The sequence below is a fragment of the Mustela putorius genome, unplaced genomic scaffold (assembly GCF_011764305.1).
Source record: "Mustela putorius furo isolate JIRA1106 unplaced genomic scaffold, ASM1176430v1.1 tig00537335_pilon_pilon_pilon, whole genome shotgun sequence".
NCBI lineage: Eukaryota > Metazoa > Chordata > Mammalia > Carnivora > Mustelidae > Mustela > Mustela putorius.
The window spans coordinates 2,030,127-2,042,537 of record NW_025422457.1 but is presented as its reverse complement, the minus strand read 5'-3'; the positions used below and the strand labels follow the sequence as shown (position 1 = coordinate 2,042,537).

General features: G+C 45.3%; 1 protein-coding gene across 8 annotated transcripts in view; it reads right to left on the bottom strand.

Moving 5' to 3' along the window:
* Positions 1-12,411, bottom strand: part of CACNA1E (calcium voltage-gated channel subunit alpha1 E) — a 507,516-nt gene that overhangs the window by 34,716 nt on the left and 460,389 nt on the right. For all 8 annotated transcript variants that reach the window (XM_045074304.1, XM_045074298.1, XM_045074302.1 and 5 more), the window contains 5 exons: positions 11,975-12,085; positions 8,166-8,249; positions 7,082-7,207; positions 4,045-4,110; positions 39-130 (listed from right to left, as the gene is read on the bottom strand). In XM_045074304.1, the coding sequence (XP_044930239.1) occupies positions 39-130; positions 4,045-4,110; positions 7,082-7,207; positions 8,166-8,249; positions 11,975-12,085 (479 nt within the window). The remainder of the gene's footprint in view (positions 1-38; positions 131-4,044; positions 4,111-7,081; positions 7,208-8,165; positions 8,250-11,974; positions 12,086-12,411) is intronic.

Below are 12,411 nucleotides of genomic sequence, written 5' to 3'. Positions count from 1 at the left end.
AAGAGAGCTCCTGCTACAACAGCTACGCATCCAGATACCTGAAGAGTAACATGAGGGACCCGAAGAAACTCCGGAAGTTGTTGTGTCGGTTGATGTGACTCTCCTCATCTAATTTTATGTTTCCAAACACCTTGAAAAGAAAACAGCAACAACAAAAAAAGAGCATTACCGGCTGTGTCATGTGCCCTGCACATGAATATTAGCCGCACCTGCCTCTACTAGGGTTGGCAACGCATACGTGTGGCCCTTCTCAATGGCCTAACCCTGACGCAGACAGGATTAGACCCAGACAGACTGGTGGACCCCATGCTCCTGGCCTGCTGTAAAGAAGTAATTATGTTCTCCACTGCAGCAAAGGGGATCCAGGGCCACAGAAGGCAAGATCTTTTGGAAGTCACTCTGCCTGTAGGTAGTTCCTCCCACACCTAATTTGGTCTCTTAATTTCCATGGTACCTGTCACCAGGGTACTCAAGCAGTCTGTCAAAGACGTACCCCATCACAGAAGTGCATGGAAGGAACTACCCCTCTCTTCCTGTCTCTGGTAGTAATGATGGGAGCATGTGTCTTTACAGAAGATGTGATTCACGTCTTGGACAGATATTGCGCTAATATTTGTAAGTTGTGTGGGTCAGAGACAGGCATCTCAATCTTCCTTGGATATGTTCCTATCCAGAATGTCAAACTGAGAAGGTCAGTACATCTATAATCTAGAGTCCACAAGAATGAAGGCACAGAAAGCCAAGTCCTGACCAAGAGGTTGAAGGAAGTCAGGATAACCGGATACTCAGAAAAGGAGAAATAAGATGCATTTGTGTAGATCTGGCTACGGAATGAGTTTATAAATCTACTGTCTGTTTTTGAGCTCGGAATGCGGTCATTATGCAAATTCACGTGAAAAAAAAAAAGAGGGAAAACTCAGAGATATTTGTCCATAGACAAGTGAATGATGCTGAACTCCTAGAGCCTAACTATCTTCGGATGAGAAGGGCACCCCTCCACCCGCACTACCCAGCCCCAGCCATGTTTCAGGTGCCAGGATCTAGTCTCACAAGTCAATGTTGGCATAACCGAAGGCTTACAGGTCACTTTCCCAGCCTTTTGAGACTGTTTCCAGCCTATACATAACATGCTTCCGTTTATCTAATATATGCTAAATAGAACACATTCCCCCCCACTCCCTGAACAGTTTTGAGAATGTGCAATTGAGGAACAATCTCTGCCCCCAGCTATTTTGCTCAAATAACTCCCACTGACACCTGCTTTGGGAACTTGTTCTCAACACTGTTTTTCAAAACCCAAATACTACTTGTCTCTCAGGGAGAATGGAAGTGGCAAGCGAGGCAGCACCAGGGAAAAAGGGAAAGGAGGAAGATAAGAAGGTGCAGGACCCACAAACAGAAATAGTAGGACTGAAAAAGTCCCCCTTAAATTTAGTTCCAGGCACTCCAGGAGAACACTGTCCTACATCCTTGTCTGTGCTCACATTCTGTCTCTCCTTTTCACCCTCTCGGTCTAACATCCACGATTTACCCTTCATTGATCACATCCACACGACTTACAGTGTGTGTGTGTGTGTGTGTGTGTGTGTACGCATGTGTGTGTTTTCTACCTATGACAATCCTGAAGCCATCATTAATTGTTCTCATTATGATTTTCTCAAACACTTTATCCAGTCAACAACTAGTTGGAGGGCATGCTGGAATTTTGCATGAGGCATGTGTCTAACAGTCAAAGAAACTGAAGCTATTTTAAATCTACTCTAGTTTTCAAGCCAAAAATATATAAATGTATATTTATTGTGAAGGAAGGTTTTATTTTATTTTATTTTTTTAGCTTTCACTTAGTTCTTGTCCCAAACCAAATTTCTTACACCAAAAGGCTTGAAAGAGAAAGAAGGGACACCGAGACCCACCGGAAAACTGAATGGACGTATAAGCTTAAATCTACTTTCACTTGCAATCAGAAAACTTAGGCACATCAAAGGACCTGAGAAGATGTCCATCCAACTCCTGACCAAGTCTACACAGCTGGTCAGTGGAGGAGCTGAGGCTGAAAGCTTCGCCTTCTAATGATCTGTGGCCCCAGGACTCTTTTCCATACCCAGCACATTACTCCTTCCTTCTATCTTCAGATCCTCTGCAAAGCTCTCTCTCCTTCTAAGATGCATGTGAAAGTTCAGAATAATGGTTTTTCTTCTCATAGATTCATCCTGTTCCTATTCATCTTTCCAATATGGGTCTCCTGCCTTTATGTTTCTGTTTGGATGGATCCCTCTGCTTTGTTATGACTATACCAGATACCACTTCTCTAGTCACAAGCTAGGTGTCAGCCGTGTGCTTGGTGTGGGGTCGCTATCATGGACCAGAAGGAAGACGGCCATCTTAAGGCAAATCACAGTGGGATAGCCATTTGTGTCCCTGTGTAATGGAAATAGGGCTCTTATTTTTTGAAAAGAAGTCTAAGGGCAATAAAATATTAGACACTGCAGTTATTGTGAAGACCACAATTTCATGATTGAACAACGCCCACATCCCACTAAAGGGTCAAAGAAATACTTGTATTTGCTTGTTGGTGGGAGGAGAGAACATGTAGTACAGTAAGAATACGGGCTGTGTGGCAGACAGAGCTAAATTTAAATCTCGGCTCTCCCACTTACTGAGGCCTCGAACATGTTATAAGTTACTTAACGATGCTAAGCTTCAATGGAGTCAATGAAACCTGCCCATAAACATTTTCACATCGCTCCTGAATACATTAGTCACGAATTGTGTGTGTGCTTGTGGTCAGGGCGGAAGGATGGGGATAAGAGCACACATTTAGGACGGGGTCTGGCATAGTCGGGCATTCAAATGATGGTAAACAGTCTTCTCATCATTATCAGCAATATCGAGAACGGTTTAGTACTGGAGATGGTGTTATTCTAGTTTATTATGATTGATGATGAAAAGGAGGTACGAGCTATTTTAAGCACGGGCAAAAATTGATTCTATTTGGCTGTTCAAGAACATTAAAATTCTAGAATCAATTGTTTGAGAATTAGAAGGGCCTTAACAGACATCATCAAGCCGATCAGCAATTTCAGTAGGGGATTCCATTGCCCTGATGCTGTCATGACATCTTTACTGAATTATCCTCATTGAAGGAGAACTCACTACTTCTCAACCAAGTCTCACACTTTTTGACATTTGACATTCTGCTCCTTTTGGAGGACAAAAATCTCTCCAGGAATGGGGTTAGAAGATGGATAAAATTAAGAAGTGCCCACAAGAAAGAGGAGCAAAAAGAAGAGACATTTCAGAGATGTTCTAGAAAAAGGCTGCAGACACGGCGAGCCTGGGAGATGTGCGCAGTGGCCCCAGATGGCAGCTGCTGGCGGTCCCAAGGCGGCCAGACTGGCTGACTGCAGGAGACTGCCACTTGGCTGAATTTCCATACCGGGGTTTAGTCTCCGCATCTCCAAGTCAGAAAATTCGCCTCCCCTAGACAGGCAGGAAATCCTGTGTGCCTAACTGGATCGATTCCTGGGATCGAGCTGCTGGCTGTTTACAGGAGTCCATCGGCCACAAATGATAGTCACTTTAGAAAGAAACTACGGCCTCTTCTGCTCAGTGGGGCTCTGGCGACCTGAATAAATGTCTACGGTGGGAACTTGATCCACTTCTCAACTCTGAAACTGGAAAGGATGTGGTAACCCAAGAGAACTGTCCAGGAAGCTGCCTGGCCCTTTGATAGGCATCTGCAGGCACACGGCCTTTGGGCGTCCCTAGGATTAGGCCGGCTACTAGGAGCTCTGGGAGTATTCCCGGTCATAAGTCGTAGGGCATAAATCTCAGCCATTTAAGACTTAACTCAAGACACATTTTGTATTGCTGTATACAAGAGAACAACCACCTGACTTTCTTCTAGGTCTAGCTCAAAAATGGGAGATCCTGAGACAAGGATCATGGTAAGCCTCGCCTTCAATCTATTATGCTCAGGCTGGTAAGCCAGTGACAATCCGGGCAATACCTGTCCCCCGCCAGGCTCCTGATACATAAGCTCACCTGCATCCCAATGATGGCATAGATGAAGAAAAGCATGGCAATCAAAAGGCAGACGTAGGGGAGGGCCTGGAAGGAAAGCAGAGAAAGGACCATAAATTCAGAGGCAGACAGCTCCCAGGCTCCACAATCTATAGTCACCAGCACTACTACAATTCTTGCCCTGAGGCTGATATAAATGAGGTGGTGGGGGCTGTGCTCTCGCAGAATGCCATACTTTTGCAGAAGGTCATGTCCTCTGACAGGTAAGCTATTGTCTAAAGAGAAGCCTGTCATTTACCTTCCACCAAGTATTCTCACTCAACCAGAAGGGCGGCCCAGATCTCCCAGGAGAGCTGGGGAAACCTCCTGGGCTTCCCCACTCTGCATTGCAGAATACTAAAAATGTGAGTAATTGTGATGTAAACTACACAGTAAGTACCTAGCTTCAGCTCCCAAATCCCTGTATTACCCCTTCCCATCCTTCACTCAATGCCAAGCCCATAATGGAGAATCTGGGAGCAAAGTGAACAGGCTGAGAATCTCAGTTGTTCATCGTGTCCTAGAAGGCACCTTCGTCTTCTGAGGAGACCTCTCTTTCCAGTAAACACTGGAAACAGTAACACCTCCTGACACTTCATTACGTGTTATGCAAAACTCCAAAAAGCCTTTCAAAGGTTAGCCACTGCAACCCCTGCTGTGAAGCCCTGTGGCACCAAATCCCATAGGCTCCAAGCTGACTGCCACTCTGGGACGATAACATTTCAGTAAGGTGGACAATGAATGGGGCAAGCGAAGGAGATGGAAGGTAGGGAACTGCCCTCTGGCTGGCGGAGGATGTAAGGCAATTTGGTTTTAGGGCTGGGGTGCGTTCTAGAATTCTGAAGCGAGCTCAGCGCGGACATGGAATCCCGCCTCTTTCGTTTACCACCCACTCAGCTCCCTGGAAGACGGTGCAACTAGGGGCCTCCACTTTATCTGCTGTGCGCAGCACGAATCCCACGAGATCGATTGAAGGCTTTCAGACTGCAAGGGCAGGGCTTATCAACGGAGCCAGCTAAATGAAGAGCCTTGGGAGACTTCTACAATTTGAAAAAAAGGGTAAAATTAAAATGCAACTCAGAGTTGCTAGGAGAATCCCCTCCCCAGTAAAATGCTGACTCCCAAGGTCTCTGAAGAGAAAAGTCTGCGTTTCAAGGGGCCATGTGAAGACTCCGTCTGCTGGTAGAAGAGAGAAGGGAGATAGGTTTCTTACAGCTCGAGGTGCTGCTACCTTCTCCCACCTTCTGCTTACTTCCTGCCCTTATTCCAAGTCCTCACTCCCTACCTCATCTCTCCCGAATCCCAGTTTTTGGAAAAAGATCAAAGGTACATTCTGATCACCTCTCTTATCATGCTAAAAATTCTAACTCAGGAAAGGAAAAATGGGGAAGAATGAAGTAGGGCTCCATGGTGGAGAACTGGGGGCTATGCTCACAGCCGGTGGGAGGGCGGGGGGGGGGGTAGCTTGGGTAGGCCATGGCAGTGCCCTTTATACTCTGTGGCTCCCTGCTGTGTATTTACAGAGGCAGCCTTTGTAAAGCCAACAATTTCTCTACTAAGTCCTGGGACTGTTCCAAAAAGGAAACACCTCTCCATCACAGTGTCACCTGGACGCAGATGCCCCGTCTCCACTGTTGTATATTCACTGCAGTGAGCCAACCACTCTGCTATCAACTTTTGATGTGCTTTTCTTTGCCCTCCACAGTATGCAGTTTTACAGAGAACTGGTGAGCATGATCATGTGACAGGCTGACACATATTTCCTGAGAGACTAACTGTAACTTGTCTGGAAGATCTCAAGCAAAAAGGTTTTAGAAGTACCTTGTGTATCGGACTCTAAATCCAAATTCACCTGAGACTTGGTAAATTCTTACTAAGGTTTTAGATTTCTCCTCTGTCATGTAACTTTGGCAAAGTTCTTTTCATTGAGGTGAGGGCTCTGTAGGAGTTAGGTCACCACACAATGACTCTGGATACAACCTTGACAATAAAAACGTGGTTGGCAGGAGCCTGAACATCCTTACGACACCTAGTCTCACCTATCAAACCCGCAGGACCTCAATGGAGAATAAGTCATTAATGACGGTGTGCGGTAAACGCTTTTCCAAATGATGAGAAACCACCGAAGTTACTGGCTGACCCTCTCAGGTTCAATTAAAATACATAAATAATTAAAATAGAGGTGGCAATGGGTAAATTCATGATTTCTCAGCTTTGAATCAATGTCATCAAATTTATTTTTAAAACACATTCACTGAGAAGCTTTTTTTTTTTAGTAAGAGGAAAAATAGTGGGCATTTGAATAGCACTTAGACCCTGAAACTCCAAAAACAAACCATGATAACTGCTAAAGCCTAAAGACACTGAAATATGTTTAGAAAATTTCTTTTGCAGGAAGTCTCTGCCATTAAAGTCGATCTCAGGTAGCTTTTAAACTTCGATTTCTTACCAATACACCTCTGTATGGCCCCATGAGACCATTCAAAGAAGCTCATCACATTAGCCTGGCCCAAATATCCTATTAGACCATGGGAAACAGAGGTGACCATGAACACGCTGCACATTTGGTGGTTGAGGAAACACACGGACAAAGACAGGGATGGGACTGTATGACTCATCCTGCAATCAAACAGTGCCCAAGGAGTCCTTTGGAAAACTGTTCATGTGAAATCAAGCCACTGGCAAGTACGTGAAAATGCAAAAGCTGGCTCTTGACAAGATGGGACTGCTTGGGGCCTTTTGGACTATCTGGAGAGGTAGCACACCTCCTCGGACAAGCCCCAGCCTCCGTGAAGAGAAGACAAGGGAGTTACAAAGTGGTGGTGTTTTTCTGGAATGAGATTCTATCCCGTTGGGCACCAACTGCCTGGCTGAGCTGCACTGGAAGAGAGAACTGCTGCCTTCATTGAAAGTATCTGACAAACACTCATTCCTGGAGGTCAAGGGACCTGGGTGATGACAGCGTGGGGCCAGGCGCTGCTCTATCCAAAAGACAGAGAGGAAGAGCAGCTGCGCTTACCTTAAAGGACTGCACGAAGGTCCAGAGTAAAATACGGATGGTGTAGCCCTGCCGGAGAAGCTTGATGAGGCGGGCGGCTCGGAAGAGCTTCAGAAAGCTCATGTTGAAGCCACTGGTGTTTACCAGCTGGTGGACCAAAAGGAACCTCATAACTAGTGACATTATGATCATTTAGAAAACACTAAGCACTAGTATTTACATATTTATCCCTCATTCTGATATAAAATTTGACATGGATTCTGTCTTTTGTTTTCAATCCCATTTCCAAATGATGAGCCAGCGAGGGCCCTCTCCCCAGCCTTCCCACGCCTGGCTAAGGTGCGGCTCGTACCCCCAGAAGAGTGTCCTGTGTGTATCAGACGAAAGCAGCCTCTCTAGTCTTCCAAGGGTCTCTAGTGCTCCCGACTGCACTTGGATGCCAGCGAGGCAAAGGAGTAATCCCTCTAGCACATATGACGCCCATGCACACATCTGATGAGAGTGACAATGAGCTCTTCAAGTCGTCTTTAGAATAAACAATTTTAGGGAAACAATTCAGATAAAACAACTTTGAGGGCAATGATACTATGCCTCTTTTGTCACTCCCAAAGAATCTAGCAGAACGTTGTGCACAGTAGCCCTCTTCTGGTACTATTGCACTGACCCCATTAGGTGGCTGCTGTTGAGTCAAGCCAATGAAACAAAACCTCCCACGAGACCCAGTGCCACTCTAGTGTTTGCAGCTCAGGAATGAGGAAATGAACTCCCAGCTCTTAGAGGGCTATGTATTTGGTTTGATGAGTTAAAAATGGACTGTATGCAAGTATGGGCACACACCCACTGTAACTGGGTGCCTTAGTCGGTTGAACGTCTGCCTTTGGCTCAGGTCACAATCTCAGGGTCCTGGGATAAAGCCCTGTGTCAAGCTCCCTGCTCCGAGGGGAGTCTGCTTCTCCCCCTGCCTCTGCCCTTCTCCTTGCTCGTGCTCACTCTTTCAAACAAACAAACAAATAAATCTTTTTAAAACAATGGACAGCATACATAGAGGATTCTTTTATGCTACTTCAGGGCCAAGCTTAAAGACAAGGATGTACGAGCCACTCACCTTGCTGTCTGTCAGAATGATTTCTGTGATACTGCCAATCACAGTGATGAAGTCAAAGATATTCCAGGTGTCTCGGAAATAGTTCTAGCGTGTGAATTCAGTCATGGGAGCACCAGGAAAAAAAAAAAAAGAGGAAAAGAAAAAGGAATGGAGAAAAGACATCTTTCATTACATCAGTTGTCACTTGGAATTAAAACTCACCAATTCACATACAAGGTCATTCTAATTTTGGTTTTAGTTTCCTATTTCTAACTGGAAACGCTATTTCTTTACTGATTTGGGAATTTCTCATTTGGGAAGCAGACTTCTTACTACTTGAAGACCTTGTTTTTGAAGCTGTCACTAAAAAGCTACATAAAAAACTATGTAAGAAAGAGATTTGAGGCCAAGCACATTATAAAGTCCCAAAAAAGGAAAGAAAGATCATCATCACCACTTACAAGGCAATAAAGTTATTTACAATATTACTCTAAGATTTTCTACAATTTTAAATTGTTTATATTATATAATGTGACCCTATAAACATACACTTCTGACTTTCAACTATTAATAAAATTCACAGAGACGTCTTAAGTCATTAAAGGCCAAAAGATGTGCCAAAAATCTTCTCCTGACTCCACAGGGCGACAAAACGAGTAGACTTCATCCTTCCCTTCTTTCTCGGCTCTGTTACACCTTTTGAGTAATAAAATGAGTGGGTTGAAGGAGATGGAGGAGAAATAAAGGACCTGGAAAATCCACCAACCATGTAACACTCTGCTTAACAGAGAGAGTAGGTAGGCTCTGCGCCCATCTCCAGCGCTCAGGTGAACACAGACCTTGGACTATATTCCTTAAAAGAAACAGTATACTTGGGTTTCCAAAGACATTGGCTTGTCCTTGGGCAGTACCTCCCATAAAAGCCCCTCAGAGCACTGCTGAAGCCAATCCCCAGCAACCGTCACAATGAGCATTAGTGACTTTTACAGTCTGTGCCGGACGAGTACTAGGCCCTTGGAGTTCTTTCAGTTTGTTTCTCTCAGGGACCCTATGGTCCCTAGGTCATGATCAATATCCTCAACATGCTACGTCCATAAAATACCCAGTGGCAGGGTTGGCAAGAAGAGTGGGCAGAGAGGTGCAAACAGTGAGAGCAAAAGGGTGTGGTGAGAGCAAAGCTTGCTTGCTTTCTTTCTTTCTTTCTTTCTTTCTTTCTTTCCGAGATCGTGGGTGTGGAGGGCTGGTGGGGTCAGAGGAAGAGGGAGGGAGAGAATTTCAAGCAGACTGCCTGCTGGGCATGGAACCCCACAGAGGGCTCAATCCCAGGACCCCGAGATCATGACCTAAGCCAAAATCAAGAGTCAGACGCATCACCAACTGAGCGGCCCAGACGCCTCACAAAGTTATCTATGAGCACCTACTCAGGACTACAGGTGTAGATGCCTTGGGTACAATAAAGTACCTAAGGCCATAAGACAGCTATTGTGATCCTCATTTTGAATGACAAAACTAAGGCTTAGAGAGGCTTGTATGACTCCAAAACCAGGGACACCTGCTGGGCGTGTAGAGAAACGGGGCACACAGCCTCACAGACTCACTTTTCCATGAAGAATACCTACTTCCTCAGGAGCAGAACCAAGTCGAGTCTCTGAGTTCCTCAGTTCTCAGGGCTCTCCTAGTCCCAACGTGGGCCAAGCTTCTTAATTCTCGGATGGGACCCCATACAGTAGAAAGAACACGAATCTAGGTCTCAGAGGAGAGGAGCTCTGGATTCCAGTGGAAGGGGGATTATGGTAAAATATGGCTTAGAACAGCACCGTGTATGTAGACCAGTAGATCAGTGTGGACAGACGGTGGGTTTCAAGTCAGGGATTAGACCAGGATCTGAATGCTGGCTCTGCCTTTCAGTAAGCTTGGGTCAACTACTGAATCTTCTTGAGTCCTAGCCCATCCAGAAAAGAAACCAATAACGTCTATCTAAGTAGAGCTGTTACGAAGCTAAAATGAGTAATATACAAAGACTTCCGTACTTAATATGGCACCCCATGCTCATTGTCTCCCTCTTCTTCCTTCTTCCTTTTTCATCCCCATCCCACTTTCCATTTCTACTGCCTTTTACTGTGTCGTCTTTAAAAAGCTGCCCAATTTTTCTGAATGTCAAGTTCCTCATTCAAATTAACAATGTCAACAATGTTAATGATGGCATCTGCCATGTGTATTTTGGAGTATTTGACAAGATCTAACAAAATCGTATATGTTGGGATATTCTGAAAACCTAGAGTACTATAGCAACGTAAAGACTAAATTGGGAGTAGTGGTGTCTTTGATCATGTGAAAATGCCTCTAGATCTTGAATGAAAATATGAAGGTGAGAGTGGGAAGGAGGCAGGCTTTGGGACCAAGTCTGGTTAAGCTTGGAAGTATGTATTCAGCGTTCACCATAATTAGCACACAGTTGGGGACTTAAGTCAACAGACAATGTCAACAGCATATGTAAGTAATCACGATGCACAGAAAACCTTTCCCTGTTGTGGCACCAGCCTGTCCCTCACTCTGCTCACCCTGCTCAGGGCTAGGCTGGGTTGTAAAGGCATCTTTGTTGGAGGTAGTTTCTTTTTACTCTTTTATTTCCCCAAGTCTCAAAATACTCAAAGGGGAGTAAAGCGAGCAACAATACAGCCACCTGCAATGGGTTCTCTTCAACTCCCCTCCCCAAACCGTCAAGTTAATGACTTTTCAAAGAACCATTAGGAGACCAAAAGCAACCGCCACAGTCAACACTCAGCAATTATCAAGCCCAGTCCAGAGGCCCCGCTAAAGCTGCTATCAGACAAACCCTTATTGGGATAATAAGCAAAGTTTCTCTTCTTGCAGGGAAAGCCACACACACACACACCCCATATTTGAAATGGTAGCTCACACACTGAATAAGTGTGAAACAGCTGTCAAGTGGGTTTATCCGCATCCCACTGATCTCACTGTAAATGCTTAAACAAGAAGGGGGGTGGCAGAGAGAACTATTGTGTTTACAGGACACCTAAGCAAAGGGCTAGGTTTGCTTAACACTGCTGAGAGGAGATGCATGAATGTGCAAGCGACTGTAATTAATACTTGAAGAGAAGGAAAATACTCATAAAAGAAAAACTCGGTCCAACCCTCCACAAACCTAATTCCACCATACCTACCTACCTGCCAATTTACCTTTCTCTCCCTCTCTCTTTCGCTCTCTCTCTCCTTCTCCCTCTCTCTCTCTACACACACACACACACACACACACACACACACTTTAATGGTCATGAACCTTTGTAAGCTTAAGTAAAAAAACATTTATTTTTGTTCGCAGAAACTGCGCTTCATATAACTAATGGGAGAAGGATGATTAGGTAAAATCTAGTATCTGCTCTGTTTGAGGGTAAGAGGGACAGACATGTTCCCATCTGAATCATAAAATCTTACACCTTTTACCAGTCAATAAACATTCTAGGCTTATTAGTCCAATTTTTGTTTTGCTCTTTATCTACAAATAAATTACAGTTCTCATAAGAATTCTGTCACCCCTCGACCACTGACAGAACCTGCCAAGGCCAGCGCCAATGGCTGCATGAATACGGAGCTGGGGATCTGGTCTCCTTTCCCCTTTCTCCTAATACCCTCGGCATCCTCTTATCTCTCAGGCAGTTTACTGAGCAGTTGAAACAGGCCCGCAATTAGGTCAGGTGTGTGAACCGTTTCTGGAAGAGTGGGAACCACCCCCCTTCCCACAAAGGCCGGGAGTGCCTCCAGAAGGAAGGGAAGACAAGTGCGATGCTGGGGCACAGGCCGCGCCATACCAAGAAGCCGAACGCGATGACTTTTAGGACACACTCCAGGGAGAACACCATGGTGAAGGCAATATTCAGGTACTTCAGGGCCAGCTCGTAGGTACAGGGAGCAGAGTAGTACTGTCAAGAAGAGAAAAAAGGAGAAAAAGAATCAAACCCTTAAGGTGAGGGGGGGTATGTCGTGTCACCGAGGCTGGCCATCTCTCAACCCTGCCCTTGCGGGCCACTCTGGGGTGTGGTGCAGGAGGCGCAGCACACGTGCTGGAGAGGAGGGCCATGTAGCCCATAGAGCAGCACAAGGCAACATGGAGAAAATCATGGACCACACCCTACAATGGCTACTTATTAGCAAACATAGCCAGTCTTCCTAGAGATGAAGGTGGGTAGGACAGAAACATTTTCAGGAACCAATCACCATTGATTATTAAATAAGATCACACCTCTTC